Source organism: Anabrus simplex, chromosome 1 (assembly GCF_040414725.1).
Source record: "Anabrus simplex isolate iqAnaSimp1 chromosome 1, ASM4041472v1, whole genome shotgun sequence".
Classification (NCBI taxonomy): Eukaryota; Metazoa; Arthropoda; class Insecta; order Orthoptera; family Tettigoniidae; genus Anabrus; species Anabrus simplex.
This window is the reverse complement of record NC_090265.1, coordinates 1,330,788,352-1,330,812,576: the sequence shown is the minus strand read 5'-3', so window position 1 is coordinate 1,330,812,576 and position 24,225 is coordinate 1,330,788,352. Positions and strand designations below refer to the sequence as shown.

The window sequence follows — 24,225 nt, the reverse complement described above, 5'->3', positions numbered from 1 at the left end:
CACTGTTCATGCTTGTTTTGAAGGTCCTTACCTTTCCCAGGCACAAAGATTTTGGACGCAACCACAATGCACAAAGAAACACACATGGACAAAATATTGTAACTTCTTTAGGTCCTAAAAATTCAGTTTCTGTACGACACAATAGTACACTGACACGCTTGCACAGCGTACAATAATATAATGAATTGTGACAAATATTGCAAAGTTTTATAAACACCAGTATCACATTTGAAAAACAGGAGGAAACTTTAGGGATGTGTGTTCGCACTGTTGACAACGTTGGTAACTTAACTTTACGAACTTGTGTGGGATAGGCAATTAACATTTTAATTGGTATTATCTTCCCGTTATTCCTTGCCTCAATTATTTTTAAATTAAGTTTCTTTCCAAAAAGTCATTACTCCAAAGAAAGAAAATTAATAGATGTTTAGTAAGTATTGATATATTTGAGACAAAATATCAATCGGAATTTGGCATTTTAATGTGACTTTTGGTAGTAATGATGCTTTCCAACACAAGTGTTAACTATGTGTACTATTCTCTGCTGCCGTAGTTAAATTCCTGCAAGGGCAACAGATGGCAGGCATGCACTAGTTTGCTAACCCCCAACAACACGACTTGAGATTACGAAACCGGGTGAGAGAGAGTGGCATACTGCACATGCGTAAAGCTCAGATATTCGTTTCTGCGATATCTTGGTCTTGTCTATGTGTTGGCCGGCATCTCCCCGCACCTCTCCACACCCTTTGACCAGGTACGGACGGAGATGTGGCCTTAAATGGGGGTGCATTTAAGACGAGTATCCAGCCAGGACTTTCGCGGCTCGCTTGAATTGAAAGTCAATACGAGTAAATTACGGGTAGATGGGCTTAGCAAAGGCTTTGATATTGACAAGGGAGTTGTGAAAATCGAGTAGTTAAGCACAATTTGATATAAACTGGAGGTTCATTGCTCCGTTGTGCTATATCAGGAACCGCCACTGCATGTGATATCAAATTTCTTTTTTTTGAAATTATTTATCAGTATGACAAACCCTCGAACGCTCATATACCATGTTCACGTTGTTTTCAACCACCCTGTATATCCCAAATCATAGCCTTTAATATATCCCCAGAAATCTTATCAATCCCAGCTGCCTTTCTAGCTTTCAAATTTTATATCTTCGTGAAGATGTCTGTATTATGTCATTAATTGGCCAGTATTCGTTGCTTCCTCTATCGGGACATTTTCCTTATATTCAACTACCTGTACCTACTGCTAACTGAATGCTTCTGCCTTCTGTAATTCTTCACATATACACTCCCCTTGTTCATTAATGATCCCTGGAATATCCTTCCTGGAACCTGTTTCTGCCTTAAAGAATCTACACATATCCTTCCAGTGCTTCCTAAAATTCATGTAGTTGCCAATTGTGTTTGCTGACTTACCTGACTGGTCTCATGGTACCTTTGCCATGCTTTTGACTATACACTTTGGGTAACCCACACAGTGCTACTTGTGTATGCGTACCCTGAATCAATGCCACAATTCTCGCTCAGTCAAACTGAGAAATATGTATTGCATTTGAAACGTAAAGACTATCTGAAGCTTGTACTGCACTGTATACTGTACACTACTACCAGTCTTGTCATAGTTCACCCCAGACTCAACACACAGACCATAGGCAACGATCGACATTTGCTGTATTGTAAACAAGCAATTGAATTACTTGTGTGTATACAGTGCTCTCTATCACTTACAACAAGACTTCACTTGTCCTGCCATATAACTTGCATAAACCTACAATATTCCAAACATTTTTGAGGTGTATAGATGGGGTTTGATGATGGCCATGAAGGCCATTTGAACTTGATAGCAGGCAGCACTTTCCTAATCAGCATTTTTCTGTATTCATGGTGGGTGACATATTGCAAAGGTTTCATAATGATTGTACCCTTAGGCCTTTTCTTGCTGTTCCATTTTGTTGGCTCCTGGTAAGTGAATGGAAAAATACCAATTTTATCATCAAAATACTGGCTACATTCTTCATCATACCAGGCAAGTGCCACTGCAGCCAGAAACATTACTTTTGCAATGAATTGTTTGTTCTGACAAGCTCAGTGCAAATCAGACTTCTCTGAAAAGACAAAATCTCCTTGTCACTTCTGTCATGTAAAACCACTTTTCTTCAACACGGATCCATACAGACATGTCCTGAAACCTTGCCCTGCATGTGAAAACTTTTGAATCCAGCATTGATGAGCAGAACTGCAGACATTTCTGTTCACTTGCCATGTTAGTGTTGGTTTCAGAACTGAAGAATGTCGTCTTACTTCTTCTCCTTTAATCGTGCAATGTTCAGTTGATTTTGCCACAAAGTGCTGACCAGAGATCTGATAGTTTTCCTCCTATGAAGTGGATTTTTCTGAAGTTTATTCTGGTTCATACACTTTTCTTCCTGCTGAGACTTTCATTTAAATGTACATCAGCAACTATAGCACCACTCATTAATCAATTTTTAAACTGCCTCCAGATGCTTTTAATTGATCTTCTACACTTTCAAGCACTTTCCTTTATTAGGCCTCTTTGTAAGACACCATCATTCCTAGCATAAAGCAAATGATTATAAATAACCCTCTGTTCATCTCTCCTATATTTTGCACTGTTTCCCCCATTATGTTAACACTACACTCTTGCAGCCACAAAAACCACAACAAAACAGTAAACCATACACAGCTGAGTCCCATTATACAGTGAGATCACATATATAACCACTGTACTTACCTAAAGCACATATCGTACTGAGCATCCCTCCTTATGTTTCCCTATACCCTCCCCCTTGTTTCTAGAGCAAATACACCTGTGCTGAAGAAATGCAACTCTGATTTTGGGACAGAGGAAGTAATATATTAGGTAATATATACAGTTTTCAATTACATAATGCTATAGCAATGTTACAATCCTGTTAACATAAAATTGCAATGGATTGTTAATGTGATGTACTTTTGTATCATTTATTCTTGTTTTGTGTCAGCAGTTTGGTCAATAACCTTTGTTTTTATTTTTAAAGTTCATTGTTTTTACATTGTTTAATTACCCACCCAAATTAATTTGTAACTTTTATTACTTGTTGACCTGTTGATAAGCCCAAGTTATTTTTGTTCATAATCAAAACTTTCAGGGAGACTTGAGTGACCACTTGGCAAAATTCTCATTTCTATAGATCCTTGCAGATATAATTTTATTTTCATTTTTTACATTAGAAGATTCTGATTTGATTGTATATTTGTTCTGTTGTTACAGGTTGTGGTTCAGATTGCTAACTCTTTCAACTTTTATTGTTCTCATCAGTCATTCTGTCATCCTTTCTGTTATCGTCGACACATGAGAGCTTGTTCTAGACTAGTTAAGTCTGTCCGCAGGGTAAGTGTTTACTGTATATAATATTAGAATAGGACAGCTATTCTTATTCTAAATATGTTGTGTTTTTTTAATTGAAGAACCAAGCAAATATTCCTTGTTTGTTTTGTTTTTAATTTAGAAAGCTGGTTGATTTCTATAAATCCACACTATTTATAATAGCATTGTATGTTAACAACTTAAAGCTCTTTTAAAGACGAACGTGGACTTCAAAATTTGTAACTACAGTGAAACCTCGTTAGTACGTTTCTGTAGGGGACGACGAAAAATATTGTGTTAAGCGGAAAAACATACTATTGAATATCCTATTAAAAGCTATCCAACAGGGAGATGGTATCACTTTACACGTTAGTACATTTTACATTGTGTATATAGCGTTTCAGGAGATAAAGAAGAGCACTAAAAGTGTGAAAAGGTCAAGAGAACAAATAACAATAATTCTCTACTGGAGCCTGTTAAAGTAACAAGAGACTATTAAAAGATATGAAAAACACAGAAGAACAGATATAACATTCTTTTGCCCTTGGGCTCATAGAAGTAGCTACAGTATCTACATATTATAGCAGATCACTTCCTTCCTAAAAGCAATTATATAATGAATTGTTAGTCGAAGTGTGTAATTAAACACTGTTTTCTGGTCACTTTGTTCGAGCATGAATTTCCCACGAGGTTATACTCGCCATAAGCGATTAAATGCTATCGGTCACCATTTGAACACAAAACTTCCACATCAGCCATACTCGGCATTGGTTCAGACAGACTCGCCGTTGAATAATAAAAACGTGCCAACTGTCAAACTCGCAATTTGTATTTTTGTATGAATAGTACACTGCTTTACCATTGCCTGCATTTTTACATAACTTTTTAATGGGATAGGCCTACAGAATATGGAAGCCTTATTACTTAACGGCACCCACAGATGACTTGCTGCACTATAGACTTATTTTAACTTCAGTCATACAACACTGATTTAAATCATCTTATCACAAGAACAGTTATTGGCATTACCTTCAATTTTTTGTGTTGAGTGGTAAAAGAAAGTGAAGTGATTATTTGTTGTGTGACAGCCTATATGCTTTCGGACTAATAGGATAATCGAGAGAAGTTCAGTAGTGCGGTACATACAGTATCTGTCTTGTGATTGCCTAGCTATGGATAAGAAAAGAATCGTGAAACCACTCACTAATGAAGAAAAAATAAAATCCTTCAGGAAGTAGATAGGAATCCACATCTTAAACGCGTAGAGTTGGCGCAAACATTAAAACTAGCATCTTCTACTTGAACACTATTTGTGGGCAACCGAGACGAAATTGAAGATGTGTGTAAGCAAAATAGGAACGGAAAAAGAAAAGTGTGCCAAGGAAAGTTTCCAAAGTTGGAAAGAATGATTTTGAATAAATACATTTCTAACTTCTGATTGAAATGTGAAATAGGCTACAAGCACAATCAAGCGCACTGAGTTATTCAGCAACCTCACTGACAACAAAGACTTTTCCATAGAACAAAAAATAAACCACTTTTTCCTTTGAGAAAATCAAATGATCATAGATATGTCTCTCAGTCATGACCATCCACCAACTGCTGCACGGTTGACACATTTTGTGGCGGTAACTTCTGTGACGCTTAATAAAGTTTGAATGACTCCCAGCCATAAGCCATGTACGTCAACGGACAGCTTTGAAAAATAGAAAACCATAAAAACTGAATTCAGCGCTCCTAGCAGCAGTGGAATCTATTACTGTGCTTTAATTTAGCACAGCCCTGTCTTGTTCTAATGTAAAGTCTTTGCTGCCGATCAATGATGCAAAACTCAACTTTACCGAAGCTAACAGCTTGCCCCTCGAAGGTGCATTATGCTTGGTGTTCGAGAATTCAAGAGAATTCAATTCTCATTGTGCAACTTTCTCCGACTGACCCGTGGCGAGGTCTCTTATCTCTGTTGGAAATCACATTCCGTACTCAAGGGATGACGTAGAACACTTTCAGGTCTGGGGAATTTATGATCGTACTACGCGGTAAAGGCGAAAAATCAAGACGTGTTAATTGAGGTATGGAGGGACTTCAAATTTACAACATGCTAAGTGAGAAGATGTGTTAATGAGGAACGTATTAACGAGGTTTCACTGTATTTAAATTTGAAATCTTATTTCATTTGATTTTTTTTTTTTTTTTTTTCCTAGCTTTGAAGTTTAAAAAGTAAAAAGTTGCAAGATTATGCCAGATCATTGGATTCTTTTAGATATACTTATTGGAAACAGATAGAGAACAACTACTTACCATGTAACTACAAATGGATGGAGTACACATAAATGAAACACATGGGTTGAAAATTCTTGGCTGCTGCTTTTATAAGCAGAGGATAGAATAAGAATTGTGATGACTTTTGTTGAAAAATTAGATGCTGCTATGAGGTTAAGGGGGAGGGAAGATATGCACAGTTATCTTAAGACTGGGTGTTTCCCTAGATCTGATCACCAGTTGATGTCTAACTTTGGAATCTAGAGGAAAGTGAGTGGGAAGGTTTCAAAGGACTTTAAACTGTGAAACAATCGTCAAATTTAGTTTGATTGAACCGGGTGTGAATGGGATTAGGAAGATCCATATTACAGACTTTGCAGATGCTGCAGTGACCGTTAAGCCAAAAAAATATGTGGAATATTTCAGATACTTAGAGAATGTACGGTGATACCTAAGGTATAGTTATTGAATCAGGGTATAGCGTAGTTTATGCAGTGAGGTCACAGTTGCAATCAGTGATATTCTGTAACAAAGAAGTGAGCTCTCAGATGAAATTTTCTGTTTTCTGATTGACTCTGCTGTATGGAAGTGGACTCAACACATCTTATCCATAAATTGAAAGCCAAAAAAGTGGTGAGAAGGTACGTCTGTAAAGAGGTAGAAACAATAGTAGGATATACAGTATTCAGACAGCAAGATAATGACAAAAGCTATACCTGGCTGAAGTATTCAATGTCATACCTAAAGACCAGATTGTATTAAATTTCATGTTTAATATTATTCAAGGGAGTTAAACATACAAATGGTATTTGAAAGATGAAAAGCAAAATTGCAACATAGACTGTAGAACTGGACACTGATCATGTTATCAAAAGCTCTCCATATATCAGGAAAATTGTGAACAGTGAGGAGGTTAATAGGTTGTATTTAGGATCATTGTAAATACAGAAGACTGCTCAGAAGAGATTATCTTTTGCATAATTGTTAGCAGGAGAGCTTAGACTAAAATAGCAAAAATTTAAAAAACGAAGGCAAAATAGTGACACAACATACTGTAGGAGGAAAATAATGAACTCATATTAGTCATAGTGGTCTAAGATTAGGTTTCTACTGTGGTCAGGGGAGGGATTCAATAAGTTTTTTCCTAAACAAAGGTATACAGAGCAAAGCTAATACAGAGAAAGTTGGTAAAATGTTACCATTTATACCCTTCGATGTTTGAGGAGAAAAGCTGTTTATAGAAATAAGGAGTATAAATGGACTTTATAAAAATCATTTATTTCTTGCCGCAGATTTATGGGGAAGAATTTGGTATTGCTGGAGGAACTTCTGATATAGATACAGATAAACATCACCGAGAAGATACTAAAAAGGAAAAGTCTCGTGGTAGGAAGGTGTCTGATCAAACAAGTACACAGGCTTCTCCTATAAGAAGAAAGGACAGTGTTGGCAAGAGGGACAGGTAACATCTTAATCAACTTGAACCATTTTCTTTATGTACTGTATTAATTTCAGCAAGCCAAAGGTTCAGTTACAGTTGTCATAGTATTATTGGCAGATTGTTGTTTGGGAGATCAGTCCATTGATTGGTCAAGTACCTAATATGTAAAGAAAAAGAATGTTGTATATACATGAATAATTTGTGCACCCCAATTTTAGGAGAGAATTTGTTTAAAAATAGCTCAAATCTGCATTTTACTTATGAGAAATATAGCCTACATAATGCTATGCTCCAAAACCTAATACAGTAAAATATAAATTTGTTTTAAGAAATGCATTATAATCTTCACATGCTGTTGGGTCATGCAGTTTGCTTCCCTTCCCTTGATATTTAATCAACCAGTTTCGCCTATCAGGCCAGGCTTATTAGACATTACCTCCTGCGGGTGGGGGACACACATGTAGAATACACCCACAGTATCCCCGGCCTGTCGTAAGAGGCGACTATCTGGGGCCCAAGGGGCTCTCAACTTGGGAGTGTGGATTGGCGACCACGGGGCCCTTAGCTGAGTCTTGGCATTGCTTCCACTTACTTGTGCCAGGCTCCTCACTTTCATCTATCCTGTCCGACCTCCCTTGGTCAACTCTTGTTCTTTAACGAACCCCGACGGTATTAGAGCATTCGAGGCCTAGGGAGTCTTTCATTTTCACGCCCTTCGTGGCCCTTGCCTTTCTTCGTCCGTTACTTCATTTTTCAAAGTGACGGATCACTACTTTCTTCTTTTTTCTCTCTCTGCCCCCTGTTGTGGGTGGGGGATGCAGACGGAAAATACACCCACGGTATCCCCTGCCTGTCGTGAGAGGCGACTAAAAGGGGTGACCAAGGGATGATTGTCTTAGAACCATGAAACTACTTTTGATTAGTACCATCACGCGGGGAACACCATAGGTTGCCTTTACTTGCGAGTAGTACCACAATATCAGGTACATAATAGCTTTGTGATTCGTAGCAGCAGTGGGTGTGGACTGTGGGTTTCCAGTACCCGTGAGTCGTACCCATGTGAGCAACACCACGGGTCTGGGCATAGCCTGTGAGTTGTACCACTATATGCGCGTCACTCTGGGTCTGCGTTGCCTGTGATTAGTACCCACTATGTGGGGAACACCACAGGAATACCGGCGCCCGTGATTAGTACACCTACGTGAGGAACCTCATCGGTTTGCGTTGACTATGAGTGGTGCCGTGTGAGAAAGACCATAGGTCTGCGTTACCTCTACGAGGTACAATACTTGTGAGTAGTACCATAATGTTTGGAACACCATGAGTTTATGCTACCTTTGATTAGTACCCCAACATGACACATACCATGGTTCTACTCTACTAGTGATAAGTACCATTCTGAGGGGCCTTTGACCTGGATTTTGGACCCCTTTAGACATCAAGCATCCTCGATTCAGGATTGTGCTTTAGAAGGGGTCCCTTCGTCAGTAATACTATTGTTTATGATACTTTTTTGAGTCGGATCCACTGATTGTTTTAAATTCATGTCCATTCATTCATCCTGACATTTTTTATTTTGGTCAGTGGATGATTATGAACTTTTACTTTGTCATTTCATTTCGTACCATTAGGGGCTGATGACCTCGATATTAGACCCCTTTAAACAACAAGCATCATCATCATCATGTATTAGACATTGAGTCCACCTGTTGGCCATGAGATCCTTATGGTGTGAAGTCTATGTGGTCTGACTCTGTGGTTGGCCGATTCGAGTCCCATTGGTCAAAAAATATTTCACCATCAGAATGTTGGCCAACAGGGTGGAGAGATGGTGGTATACAATTTCTAATCATTAGATTGTGTGCTAAAACCCTGGATACAATTCTAAACCTCTCTGCAGTGTTCATATGGAGTGAGGGCACATGACGCGGTTGATGATAATTTGTCCGTCATATGGAGAGGCAAAGATTTGAGCAGACACCTTGGTGCTATTCGACAGGAGTAGGTTATGTGCTGGCACTGGGTTTTACCCTCTCCCTTCCTACTATCATATATCACATCATTCACTTCATCTCATTAACCCATTCGCATCATTTGAGGAAGTGTAGTCGCGTGCGGTGTTTTAGCACATGAATCAAATTAACGAACTTAGCTCACAATGATGCAGTGTCTCACATATTTTACTATATTAGATTCCCTTCACAATATCAGGAATAGGCACTTAAACGACGAATGATGTGGGTAGATTTGGCCGTTGGAGTAATTAGGATGAGAATTGTCTCAGTGTATTCACTGTGTGAGGATGCAGATGAGGATGACGTTAGACAAGTTTTATGAAGCATTGAGTGACATCGTGGTCAGCGTCAACAGCAAGGATAGGATAGTGCTAATGGGCGTTTCAGTGCAAGAGTTGGAAATAGAACTGAAGGATGTGAAAGGGTCATTGGTAAATGTGGGGAAGATATGGAAGCTAATAGGAATGGGAAGCATTTGCTGGACTTCTGTGCTAGTATGGGTTTAGCAGTTACGAATACATTCTTCAAGCATCAGGCTGTTCACTGCTACACATGGGAGGGTGGAGGTACCAGATTCATAATACAGTAGACTATATCTTAACCGCCTTTGAATTCAGGAAATCTGTTAGGAATGTGAGGGTTTTTTCTTGGATATTTCAATGATACAGACCACTATATGATCTGTAATGAACTAAGTATCTCTAGACCTAGGATAGAGAAAGTGAAATCTGTCTGCAAACAAATAAGGATAGACAATCTTCAGGATGAGGAAATTAGAAGTACATTGATATGATTAGTGAGAGGTTCTAAGCAGTGGACAGTAAGCAGGTTCAGGATATAGAAAGAGAATGGGTGGCATACAGGGATGCTGTAGTAGAAACAGCAAGTGAATGCCTAGGAACAACTGTGTGTAAAGATGGGAAAAAGCAAACTTGGTAGAAGTGAGAGCAGCTTGTATACGTAAAAAGAAGGTGTATCAAGAAATGGCTCCAAACAAGGGCTCATGCAGAAGGGAATTGTACATAGATGAAAAAAAACAGAGCAAAACTAATAGTTGCTGAATCCAAAAGAAGTTGTGGGAAGATTTCGGTTATAACCTGGAAAGGCTTTGTGAAGCAACAGGGAAACCTTTCTGGACAGTAATAAAGAATCTTTGGAAGGGACTGGAAAAAAAAGGAAATGAATAATGTTTTGGATAATTCAGGTGAACTCATAATCCCATTGAACAGGTGGAAGGAATATTTTGAAAATCTTCTCAACGTAAAAGGAAATCTTCCTGGTGACATTGTGAACAACCAAGTTCGTGGGGAGAAGGAAAATGATGTTGGTGAAATTACGCTTGAAGAAGTGGAAAGGATGGTAAATAAACTCCATTGTCATAAAGCAGTAAGACTAGATGAAATTATACCTAAAATGGTGAAGTATAGTGGGAAGGCAGGGATGAAATAGCTTCATAGAGTAGTAAGATTAGCATGGAGTGTTGGTAAGGTACCTTTAGATTGGACAAAAGCAGTAACTGCACCTATCCATAAGCAAGGGAACAGGAAGGATTGCAAGAACTATTGAGATATCTCATTGATTAGTATACCAGGCAAGGTATTCACTGGCGTCTTGGAAGGGAGGGTGCGATCAGACGTTGAGAGGAAGTTCGATGAAAACCAGTGTGGTTTCAGACAACAGAGGGTCTGTCAGGATCAGATTTTCAATATGTGCCAGGTAATTGAAAAATGCTACGAGAGGAACAGACAGTAATGTTTATGTTTCATAGATCTAGAGAAAGCATACGATAAGGTACCGAGGGAAAATATGTTTGCCATACTGGGGGACTATGGGATTAAGGGTGAAAATAAAAATCTACAACCTGTTTTCCAGTCAGTGACTGGGTCAGGGATGAAATGAATGAATGAAGCCCCCTTCTTGCGGCACGGCTGGGAATTGTGCCGCTGCCGAGGCCTGTCGCACTCTTGTGGGGCAATGATTAATGACTGACAGATGAAATGAAATGATAGTGGAGAGTGTTGCCGGAATGAAACATGACAGGGAAAACTGGAGTACCTGGAGAAAAACCTGTCCCACCTCCACTTTGTCCAGCACAAATCTCACATGGAGTGACTGGTATTTGAACTACGGAACCCAGCGTTGAGAGGCTGCCGCCTGAGCCACGGAAGCTCTGGGATTAAGGGTAGATTATTAAAATCAATCAAAGGCATGTATGTTGGCAATTGGGCTGCAGTAAGAACTGATGGTAGAATGAGATCTTGGTTCAGGGTACTTAAAGGAGTTAGACAAGGCTGTAATCTTTCACCTTTGTTGTTCGTAGTTTACATGGATCATCTGCTGAAAGGTATAAAGTGGCAGGGAGTGATTCAGTTAGATGGAAATGTAGGAAGCAGTCTAGCCTATGCTGACGACTTGGTTTTAATGGCAGATTGTGCCGAAAGCTTGCAGTCTAATATCTTGGAGCTTGAAAATAGGTGCAAGGAGTATGTGTGAAAATTAGCCTTTCAAAGATTAAATTGATGTCAGTAGGTAAGAAATCCAAGAGAACTGAATGTCAGATTGGTGATACAAATCTGGAACAGTAAATCCAATATAAATGGTCCGTTATTGGACATTATAAATTTTCCAGCTAACTCATTCCTGGTTGCCAGTGTTTCGCCCTTGTGTGCTAGGTTGGGCTCGTCAGTTGGTACCTAGCACACCTACCAAGACGCTGGCTAGTGCATATCGTTGAGGCCACTGCGTAGGCTACTTGGAGCCACCGACAGTGCCAATGAACTATGAGAGACTTTGTCTCTTTACCAAAAATTGATGCCTGCTTGGCTATCAGATGACAGATATTTCAGATTCCCTATGGGAATCAACATCTATATCATCATGACAAATATTTCAGATTCTGTATGGGAATCAACGCTGGTAACCAGGAATGAGTTAGCTGGAAAATTTATAATATCCAATAACGGACCATTTCTATTGGTATTGTAAATTTACTCATTTGGGACAAATATTTCAGATTCCCTGGGAATCAACATCTATATCAAGCTGGAACAGGTCGATAATTTCAAGTATTTAGGATGTGAGTTCTCCCCATGATGGTAGTATAGTAAATGAGTTTGAATCAAGGTGTAGTAAAGCTAATGCATCGAGCTAGCAGTTGTGATCAACAGTATTCTCTAAGAACGAAGTCAGCTCCCAGACAAAACTATCTTTACATTGGTCTGTCTTCAGACCAACTTTGCTTTACAACTGTGAAATCTGGGTGGACTCAGGATATCTTATTCATAATTTAGAACTAACAGACATGAAAGTAGCGAGAATGATTGCCTGTACAAACAGATGGGAACAATGGCCGGAGGACACTTGGAAGGAATAGATAAAGGCTATGTTAGGAGTGAACTCAGTGGATGAAGCTGTATGCATAAACCATCTTTGGTGGTAGGGTCATGTGAAGCAAATGGAGAATGATAAGTTGCCTAGGAGAATAATGGGCTTTGTTATGGTGGGTAAGAGAAGTAGAGGGAGACCAAGATGACATATACTTGTACCAACCAAACACAAGCTCCACAAGGTGACCACAAGCTAACTAGGACACAAACTGAAGACATCCACTTTAAGCTTGCACTACACAGGGTAATGCTCATACATCCATTATGATTATTATGATTATTATTATTATTAACGAAACTGCTGTAGCACCCAAGTAGCATGTATAGCTTTCTGGACTCCTCAATACATTTACATTTAATTCACTGTTCTGGAACAGAACTAACAAAAGAAAACTAATTGGGCACCAGTGTACTTGATGAGACATGTAATAAGCATGAGAATAATATGTCCTCCAGGGTGGGGTCATAGGCTGATGATATCCAGACTTGGTTTTCTAACCTGATGACTGGTTGAACTGAGAGTAGAGTCATTAGGACATTCTGGGAAGGTTATATTCTTGTGTGAAATAGCATACTGTCCATTAAAATATATGAATATACTTACAAAGTTAACCTCCTCAATAATATAAAACATAAATTACATCATCAGACATACTCTGTTTATCTCTTCTTATTTACAACCCGCACAGAATTTACATGCCATAATAACAAGCTTAATAAATTAGCTGGTACGACGCCCATTTCTATCAACACTATATTCGGACTTTCTCCGTCCTTTGCCACACCCCAAACTCATTGTACATATATACACAAAACCTTTACTTGAATTTGTATGTCATCTGGCTAGTCTGAATAATGGGATCACAAACCTATCCAGTATAACTCGCTACACCATATTGAATTGATCTGTAGTGGTTGATTGTAGTTGGAGGTTGATGTTAAATACCACTGTACCTCGACCATACTCTCCTATAGCTTAGGTGACAATTTTTGGTTTCTTGTTTTATATTGAAATCATACTCACACTGTATTCCACCAAGTACATTGGCATAGCACTTCATAGGGTATATAACACTTACTGTAGATATCATATAATGATCTGCAACCCTGCAGTGCGTCCTAACTGGACATCCATAGACGAGACCAATCTCCAATGGACAGACGCCAGCATACAATATGGTTAAACAACGCACACTTTAAGCACTTTAAGCAGGACAACCACCCGATCTCAGTACTTCCAGTACTCAACACCAACAAGACCTCTCTTCTAACAAACCAGCCATAAAATAGACTTCCGCAAGTCACATGATTTTCTCTGTACTAGCTAATCTCCATCTTACATATCTATCACATGTAGCACGCCGCTTGAAATTGTGACACTCAACTTTGACGCACTGACTCCTTGAAACTGTGGGGAGGCACACATCATTCTTGGGCAAAACAACATCTTGCATACTCTCTCTGTATTTAGTTTCCCTGTTTTACCAAGATTTCCCGCTTTCAGATACAGAATGCCACCAGTTTAATACAGAGTTCTTACAACGTCCAGACAATGACTCCCATATATTAACAAATACACTGTACTATATTCCTACAATGTAATTCATGATACTGACTGTACAAAATGAATACCTAACCTATAATTTGCTGTTAATATTGACATAAATACAAAAACTGACTTGACGTGGGGTTGAAATTTTGTACAATTACAGATGATGGTTAGACTCAGTTTCTAACGATTTAAAGATAAGAGGTATAGAACTAAATGGGGCCACAGCACTAGTTGCAAATAGAGGATTGTGGCAGCATTTGGTAAATTCAGAGAGGGTTGCATACTGAACGCTGAAAGTCATAACAGTCTGTAATGATGATGATTATGTGTGTGTGTGCATGCGTGTGTGCGTGCGTGTGTGTTTTTTTCATCAGTATTCATTATGCAGTAGAACTGGCATCACAGTAATGACAGCGAAAGTTTGAAAGCACTTGTAGACGGTGTTTTAGATGATGATTATTGCAATAATAACATTTTGGAAAATGAATCTGAGGTATCCCACAGAGTAGAAATATGGTATCATACTTCAGACTCAGAATACATGAAGGGCTTAATCTCTAGAACTTTCAGCTCTAACAAACAGATGAATGATGCCCACCTTTTGAAAGTTTTGCAACCACTGCTTTGCAGTGCGTTGTCCAGATGAAATTAGGCTCTTCAGCTGTACCCACCAATAACCTCAAATGTCACATTTTTTACTTTGTTCACCACACCCACAAACACCTTCTCATAATCGCCTCTCATATGAAAAATTTTGAAAATATGTCTCCAACATTTGCATGCAAAACAGGAACAGACTCGAGGACCACTTAATGACCCTTGTTCTTTCTTCATAAAAGAACTTAATATTCTTGAATATTGTGACCACCAGTTCATTAAGTAATTGTTAACATCCAGATACTAACATTTCAGACAGCACAACACCCAAAACACACTAATTTCAACTATTTCGTCATGCAAGTGGCATTCCAACAGTGCTCCCTGCCACTGCTTTCTTGTAAACTCATACCTTCTAGTAACAGTGGGGAGAACTATTAGATAATAGTTAACCGCCCGCAGTGCATAGGGGCGGCAAATTTTAATCTTGCACATCTCTGTTTTTGTCTTAAGAGTGCATTTGTGTGGTATTCATAAATGTCCAATATTTTGTAAATGTCCATTAATTTCCCCTTCAATCTCATTTTTGAGATGAGATTGTGTTGTACTAGTTGTTTCAGAAGTCTCAAATCCTGCATCCTCATGATATGTCCAAAGAATCCCAGTCTCCTCTTTCACATAGTATCTGTAATGGGTTCTAGCACTTTGTACATGACTTTGTTAGGTATTATCCGCCACTGTTCATCTTTCTGGTATTTTTTGTTGATGCAGGTTCTTCCAATCCTCCTTTCAGTTTTCTGAAGTCTGTCAGTCTTTGATTGTTTATTCAGGTGAAAAAGTGTTTCTACTGCATATATAATAAGAAGAAGGTGCGCTCAGTTGAGCATCTTAGTCCTTACTGTAGTCTGTAATTGACTTTGTTATTTTCGTGCACTTTAGTGTGTGGTATGTGTCACAATTTTTGCTGCACAGCAGACATACACGCAATCTATGTCTCGTTTGTGAAATCGCTTGTTAATACACAGCTTGCAGTGAAAGCCATGTACTGAAAGTCTGGCTATCACATGTCTTTGCTTCTGGTTTTCTCTGGTCCAGGACTTTTCCATCATAGCAGGCGAGCTGTAGAATTCCAGCTGTATTTCTTCCCTCTTCTTATTTCGGTTCCTTAGAAGCTCTTGATATGGTCCTGTTGATGGTAGGTGGTGTTGGGTCCTGATGTCCTCTACGAAGTAGGTTTCTCCCATCATCTCGTATAGAAGTCGTGAGGGGGCTGTCTTCCCTACTCCCATTGCTCTTTTCATGTACATCACCTTCACCTTTTCAATTTTGGTTAATTCACCTATTTTTAACTTTTCCCAGATGATCTGTATGCCGTAGGTGATGATCGGGGCTATTGCACTTCTAAATAGTGCCATCGCCATGTTGATAGGCAGGTTCCTGATATTCTTTATGTAGTATGTTGCCCTGATTGCTGCCTCTGTCCTTTCTTCTACGTGAAGATTGTATGATGATGCTGCTGTTTGCAGTGTAACCCCTAAGTATTTGAATTTGTTAACTCTCTCTAGTGGATTGCCTGAAAACACAGTTTTGTCACTCGCTGCTGCTTTTCCACCCTTCCTAAAAGTCAATTGTACAGTTTTCTCTTGGTTTATAGTGACATCATTTTCCCTGGCCCAATTCTCCAGCTTGTTAATTGCTTCTTGTGCTTCTGTCCTTATAGGAGACCCGATCACCATGTTATCTGCATATAGAATTATAGTTGCATTCGAGTTCTCCTTAATGATTTTCATTATGTCTGCTGTATAGATGTTAAATAGTGTAGGACTGATAGGGTCCCCCTGTAATACCCCATTTGTTTGAATAATCCGTTTCGATGTTTCCACGTTGCTATTTATAAATGATGAAACGGGAATGCCCTGCGAGCATTCGCGTTCATGTATATCTTGAGAAGAACGCACTAACACCCAACTGTATGGATTCAAAACGAACGCCGAGCGTGCAGGCATCATGGGGGACAGCACGCAAGTAAGCGCTGCTACAGAGTGTGAGCCAATGCCAAGTGACGTCACACCGAAAGTTCTGTTCGATTCTATGGCATTTCATCACGAACGGAAGGTTAAATCGTAATTCTGAGAACGTCACCTTGTAGGCCTGGACAACAAATGCTACTACCCAAAATTTCATTAAAATCGGCGGAAAGATGGCCGAGATATGAATTTTTTAGAAGCTCATATTTCCAGTCTCGCCGTCCGACCTTGAGTAATATAAGGGGGTCGCCATCCTCGAGGTGATCAGAGAGTGTGTCAGTGTGTCACAGTATTCATCATGAATCAGTCATCTCACTGATGTGATACAGTTCGTTACTCTGTCCGGCTAAGGACCAAGGTTTGTAAGTACGTAATACGAGTGTTGAAAGCCTTCTCTGTGGCCTTTAACTTTGCGTGTAAGCGAAAGCTTATTCGATGATAATATCGGTCTGTCGAGCCGAGTAACATTATTTTCTTTTGCGAATTGTGTAATTGAAGAGACTGTACAGTAATCATTTTATATTTTGAAACTTTGCTTTAGTTGTTTCCTCTACAAGAGACTGTGTTAGGCTATTTCGTAAAATTGTGCTCTAGTGAAAGTACAATTCTTTTTGTGGACAGTGTCAATTTGTTTCATAAAGGACAGTGCCAACCTTTCTTTTACACGTTGGGTGCCACGTGCCGCAATATGGCGTCACAATGGTCTTCAAATTTGAGATGGCGTGACGCCATATGGCGGCACACCGTTCTTGAAATCAGAGTTGGCGTAACGCCATATGGCGACACAGTAGAGTTTCAGGCGATGCGCCGTAGATAATCAGCTGTGACATCTATGCGTGTAAAATTGGTACTACTTGAAGAGCGAACTTCAGGGTCTATTCCAGCTATGTATTTTTACTGTGTGCCACCATGTGGTGCCACAGTATTCTTCCGAAGTCACTGACTGGCCAGTGGCCATTGTCACAGGTGAAGGCGCGCCAGGCATTGTTTATTCCTCGTTTACGTACGTAATATCACTCAGTTCGTATAGTTATGCAAAAATATAAAAAATGGAAGATATTGGTAATAATCTTAGTAGAAATGGTAAGCGACTTGCAAAGAAGAGAATTAGTGAAGTGGATATTTGTGAATTACTGATGGATTCTGATGGAGAGGAAGATATAAGTGTTGATGGCTGTGAATATAACGCTAGTGATGATGAGTGCAGTGACAGTGACATTATGAGGGATGTATGGAGTGATGCGGAAGACGATGGCGATACTGATAGTGATATTATAGGTGGGAACGGTGCAGGTAATGGTGTAGACAATCGTGTGAACAATGATGCCTGGGGTCTTTGTGTAGGGGCACAGAAAGATATTTCATTTACAAGCCAGGAGCATCTAAATCTTCAAATTGATACTTCTACAGCCATACCATGTGAGTTTTACAGACTGTCCCTAACAGACGAAATTCTTGATTTGATGGTACTACAAACCAATATCAATGCAAATCAAACACTAGCCTCTATGCATATTAAGTGGGCTAGTCGTTTGAAGGAGTGGGTAGATACTACAAAGGAGGAAATGAAAGTTTTTATAGGTTTGATATTGTGGATGGGTATTGTCAGAATGCCTTCATTATCAAACTACTGGAGCCAGTTTTCTGTGTATGGAAACAGTGTAGCTGGTAAGGCAATGTCAAGAAATCGTTTTCAGTTACTACTTCGATTCTGGCACTTTGGTCCCAACGATGCTTCAGCTGGAAAGTTGCACAAGATTCAGCCACTGTTAGATATAATGCATACTTCAAGAGTGTCAAAACTCCAGGTGAAAACCTCGTAGTTGATGAATCGGTGATTCCGTGGAGGGGTCGTTTATCATTCCGGCAATTTATGCCTGGTAAGGCACACAGATACGGTGTTAAACAATTTAAGCTGTGTGACGACACGGGCTACACTTAAAAAACTAAAGTGTACGCTGATAAAGGTACCTTGAATGCTAAGACTCATATTTTCATTGTTTCGGGTTATCAGAAAAATTTTCACAACAATATGTAATGTAATATAAGTATTTATTTTGCGTTTTACTAGGTTTTCATAAATATTGCGTTAATTTGAATTAGCAAATAAATCTCCCATATTTGAAATTCATATTGCGAATTTCATGTCAAAAAAATTCTGTGACACCATATGGCGTCACGCTATATTTTATCTTTCGTAAAAATTGATGTGACACCATATGGCGTCACATATGACCTTGGTATGGTGAGATAAAGTTTACTTAGTACATCATATAAATACATCCCAAGATTATATAAACAGCCTACAACGCGTACAATTGCTTTGGCACCAGCGGAATACTATTAAAAAACATTCCTGGCACCAGTGGAATAGTGTGCTAAAATTGGCTCGGCACTCAATGTGTTAAAGACATTGTCAATTCACCCCATGAAAAATCAGTGTTGACATTTTCTTTCCATAAAACTGTGCCAACCTTCATTTTCAAAAGACTGTGTTAATTCAATTCGCATAACTGTGCTAACGTAAGACTGTGCCAATATTTCCTTTCAAAGACTGTGCTGATTCGTGAAATATGGTGCCTTTATTTCCTTTCAAGGGACTATGTTAATTCCCTTCATAAAGAGCCTGTCTACATTTACGTATAATAATGTGCCTCAGTGGAAAATTTACCACTGAGAAATTACGTGATTTTTGTTAAGACTGAGTCGTAACACAACTTGGTTCTCTTTCACAAGACTACCGGGCGAGTTGGCCGTGCGTGTAGAGGCGCGCGGCTGTGAGCTTGCATCCGGGAGATAGTAGGTTCGAATCCCACTATCGGCAGTCCTGAAGATGGTATTCCGTGGTTTCCCATTTTCACACCAGGCAAATGCTGGGGCTGTACCTTAATTAAGGCCACGGCCGCTTCCTTCCAACTCCTAGGCCTTTCCTATCCCATCGTCGCCATAAGACCTATCTGTGTCGGTGCGAGGTAAAGACCCTAGCAAAAAAAAAAATTCACAAGACTGTCTCATAAACTATTTCTTTCCTGTCTTCGCAGAAACTTTAATTTATTTCTACGTGTGTGTGTGTGCTAGAACATTGCATGTACTCATTACAAACAGTGCAGAGACTGTGTCCGAAAGACTTAATTTATTTTCTTTTGCAATGAGAATAAGTGAAGTGGTAAACCATCGTATCTCAGAAAGTTCTAGATTATTTTCATTGCCTATCACTTCAAGTTCAATAGTGACTATTGCACGAACAATATTAATCATTCTCACAGAACTGTGATTTTGAATTCATCTCTTTTTTCAAATGTGCGTCCAACACCATTTATAGTGGAACTTATTCAGCCAGCAAACAGTGTCTCGCCATAATTTGCAGTGAAATGCGGTAAAGAAGTGTCGTATCAGATTCTATCGACATTCTGTGCAAAAGTTTTACATTTCTCTGCTCCTTTCATGGTACTTAGTGCAATACAAAGCTAAACAACTATTCATGCTGCACTATCATCAGGCGACCTGCCCAGGTTCGAGTCTCCTTCAAAATCAAGGGCTAACAACCGCCGTGGGACGACGACGCAGAACGACGCCTTCTCCACATCTTCGAGGACATTCAAAACATTCGTCTGTTAAAGGTGATATAATTTCCATGCATTTTTCTGAATAAACTGCAAGTTCCACTTTAAATATGTACTCATTTCAGTACCCTTCTCTCGTACTCTCTAAAGCATGAGCCGGACACGCATTGGCGTTATCCATACTCTCCACAAAACTGAATTACGGGCGTTCCTGTTTCAATATGTAGTTATACTTAAAGAGATCTTCTGTTATCCTTGCAATTGGGTGGTCCTTTCCAGTCATTCCTTTAAGTTTCACGATAAGTTTCTTCCTGTTTACCAGGTCTAACGCTTTCCTGTGGTCTACAAATACAGCATAATTCTTTCCCCTGAGGTGTCTAAGGGAGTCTTCTATTTGCTCTAATAGATGCATACATAGCTTCCGGTTTTATGACTGTGTTGTAGTGATTTTTGCATTTATTGATCGACATTTCTTTTTGTAGATATCCCATGTTAATTTTTGTGCTTTAGGTAATCTATTTGTTCTTGTTTCGATTGAGACTTTTTCATTTAGGTTTTGTGTTATTACTTCTCCAAGATATTTAAATTCAGTTACTATTTTCATTTTATTTCCATTTATGGTAACTTCTTTTAGTTGTGTTGGTTTTTGGAGCATAATTTCTGTTTTTTCAAGTGATATTTTGAGGCCAATTTTATTTGCAATGTTTTGAAGTTCTGATATCTGGGTTTTTGCTTCTTTTATATCTACTGCTAACAATGCTAAATCATCGGCAAAACCCAGGCAGTTTGTTTTGACTTTTTGGCCAATCTTTATTTTTGGGGGGACATTTCCTAAACCAATCCCTCATTACCATTTCTAGAGCACAATTAAATAATAGTGGTGAGAGCCCATTTCCCTGCCATAGTCCAGTTTTAATTCCAAATGACTCTGATGTTTCAGCCGTAAACTTCACTTTTGATTTGGTGTTAGTGAGAGTCAATTTTATCATGTTTATTAATTGGGGTGTAGTCTAAGGTGTCTTAAAATTTTAAACAGAGATTCTCTATGGATGCAATCATAAGCTTTCTTAAAATCTACAAATATTATCACCATATCTCTGTTTCTTCTCCTGTTATAGTCCATTATCAACTTAAGACTCATGATCTGATCAGGACAGCTCCTCCAGGGTCTGAAACCTCCTTGATATTCTCCTAGTTCTTTCTGAAGTTGTAAACTTATCCTATTAAGGATGATTATTGAAAATATTTTGTACGTTATGTCTAGGAGAGAGATTCCCCTGTAATATCAATCAATCAATACTGATCTGCATTTAGGGCAGTCGCCCAGGTGGCAGATTCCCTATCTGTTGTTTCCTTTTCTTAAATGATTTCAAAGCAATTGGAAATTTATTGAACATCTCCTGTGGTAAGCTATTCCAATCCCTAACTCTCCTTCCTATAAATGAATATTTGCCCCAATTTGTCCTTTTGAATTCTAGCTTTATCTTCATATTGTGATCTTTCCTACTTTTAAAGAAACCACTCAAACTTATTCGTCTACTGATGTCATTCCACGCCTTCTCTCCACTGGCAGCTCGAACCATACCACTTAGTTGAGCAGCTCTTCTCCTTTCTCTCAAGTCTTCCCAGCACAAACTGTGCAATATTTTTGTAATGCTACTCTTTTGTCGGAAATCACCCAGAACAAATCGAGCTGCTTTTCTTTGGATTTTTTCCAGTTCTTGAATCAAGTAATCCTGGTGAGGGTCCCATATGCTGGAACCATACTCTAGTTGGAGTCTTACCAGAGACATATATGCCCTCCACCCTATCAAATGCTTTAGACAGGTCAGTTGTGATACAGTCCATTTGACCTCCAGAATCCAAAATATCTGCTATATTTTGCTAGAATCCTACAAGTTGAGCTTCAGTGGAATAACCTTTCCTAAAACTGAATTGCCTTCTATTGAACCAGTTATTAATTTTGCAAATATGTCTAATGTACTCAGAAAGAACGCCTTCCCAAAGCTTACATACAACGCATGTCAAACTTACTGGCCTGTAATTTTCATCTTTATGTCTATCACCCTTTCCTTTATATACAGGGGCTACTATAGCAACTCTCCATTCATTTGGTATAGCTCCTTCAACCAAACTATAATCAAATAAGTACTTCAGATGTGGTACTATATCCCAACCCATTGACTTTAGTAAATCCCCAGAAATCTTATCAATTCCAGCCACTTTTCTAATTTTCAACTTTTGTATCTTATTATAAATATCATTGTTATCATATGTAAATTTTAACCTCTTAACATGAAAGCCCGAGTATACTCGGGGTTTTACATATTTATATAAAATAAAATCCCGAGTATACTCGGGAATGTCGCTCATTGATCGGTACCTAATTTAAAAGCCCGAATATACTCGTTTCTTGTTGTTTCTCAATATTTCCGCCAGATGTTTATGAAATTATTACTTTAGGGTCCTATTTTTGCCAACAGATGTCTCTGACTCAACCGTAGTGGATGTCGGTGACTCAGGCAGTTTGTTTTTGCGGCTTTCCCATATTTGTTGCTATCTAAGTGTACTTTGTCTGTTAGGTGATAATAGAGAGTGAAGAAGAGTTTGACTTTGAGTTTAGTGAGTCTGATAGTTCTGAAAAAGTTTCTGAAGACAGTTCAGAAGAAGAAAGTGGTAGTTCTAGTTCATCTGATTGTGATATTGCAAGTGCCAGACAGTGGTGTGAAATTGATACTTCCGGAACACTACCACCTGCCCCACCACGTTTTCCTTTCAAGGCTAATCCTAAAATAAATTTCCAGCCGTGTTGTGAGGATGTTTAGTGCTGTGTTATTTATTTTAGAACCCGTAAAATGTATCACGAGTATACTCGGGATTTTAAAACAGGAACTTTTCGGTGGCTTATATTTCATTGTTAAGTTTGAAAAATGTATTTTCATTGTTACCACTGTCATTAGTTTTCAATAAATAGCCCATTTTAACAATAAAAAATTAGGGAAAAAAAAGATCACAATTTTGTAAATAATTGGTATGTTAAGAGGTTAATACTTCTTTAGCTTTAGTCACCTCCTCTATCTGGACATTTTCCTTGTAACCACAACAATCTTTACATACTGCTGACTGAATACTTCTGCCTTTTGAAGATCCTCACATACACACTCTCCTTGTTCATTAATTATTCACCGAGCTCGATACCTGCTGTCGCTTAAGTGCAGCCAGTATCCGGTAATCAGGAGGTAGTGGGTTCAAACCCCACTGTCGGCAGCCCTGAAGATGGTTTTCCGTGGTTTCCCATTTTCACACTAGGCAAATGCTGGGGCTGTACCTTAATTAAGGCCATGGCCGTTTCCTTCCCCTTCCTAGCCCTCTCCTTTCCAATCGTCGCCATAAGACCTATCTGTGTCGATGCGAAGTAAGACAAATAGCAAAAAAGAAAAGCATTAATTATTCCTGGAATGTCCTTCTTGGAACCTGTTTCTGCTTTAAAATATCTACACATACCTTCCATGTTTCACTAAAATTTGTATGACTGCCAATTATGCTTTCCATCATGTTATTCTTAGCTGCCTTCTTTGCTAGATTCAATTTCCTAGTAAGTTTCTTCAATTTCTCCTTACTTCCACAGCCATTTTTAACTCTATTTCTTTCCAATCTGCACCTCCTTTTTAGTCTCTTTATTTCTCTATTATAATAAGGTGGGTCTTTACCATTCCTTATCACCTTTAAAGGTACAAACCTGTTTTCACATTCCTCAACAATTTCTTTAAACCCATCCCAGGGTCTCTGTACATTCTTATTTACCATTTTCCACCGATCATAATTACTTTTTAAAAACTGCCTCATGCCTGGTTTATCAGCCATATGGTACTGCCTAATAGTCCTACTTTTAAAACCTTCCTTTCTATCACATTTATTTTTAACTACGACAAAAACAGCTTCGTGATCACTAATACCATCTATTACTTCAGTTTCTCTATAGAGCTCATCTGGTTTTATCAGCACCA

The 24,225-nt window shown here is 38.8% G+C and overlaps 1 protein-coding gene across 1 annotated transcript in view; it reads left to right on the top strand.

Annotated features, from left to right (window-relative positions):
* Positions 1 to 24,225, top strand: part of unc80 (unc80, NALCN channel complex subunit) — a 1,117,323-nt gene that overhangs the window by 758,521 nt on the left and 334,577 nt on the right. Inside the window, exons 34-35 of the mRNA XM_067137759.2 lie at positions 3,283 to 3,402; positions 6,930 to 7,099. Of these exons, the coding sequence (XP_066993860.2) occupies positions 3,283 to 3,402; positions 6,930 to 7,099 (290 nt within the window). The remainder of the gene's footprint in view (positions 1 to 3,282; positions 3,403 to 6,929; positions 7,100 to 24,225) is intronic.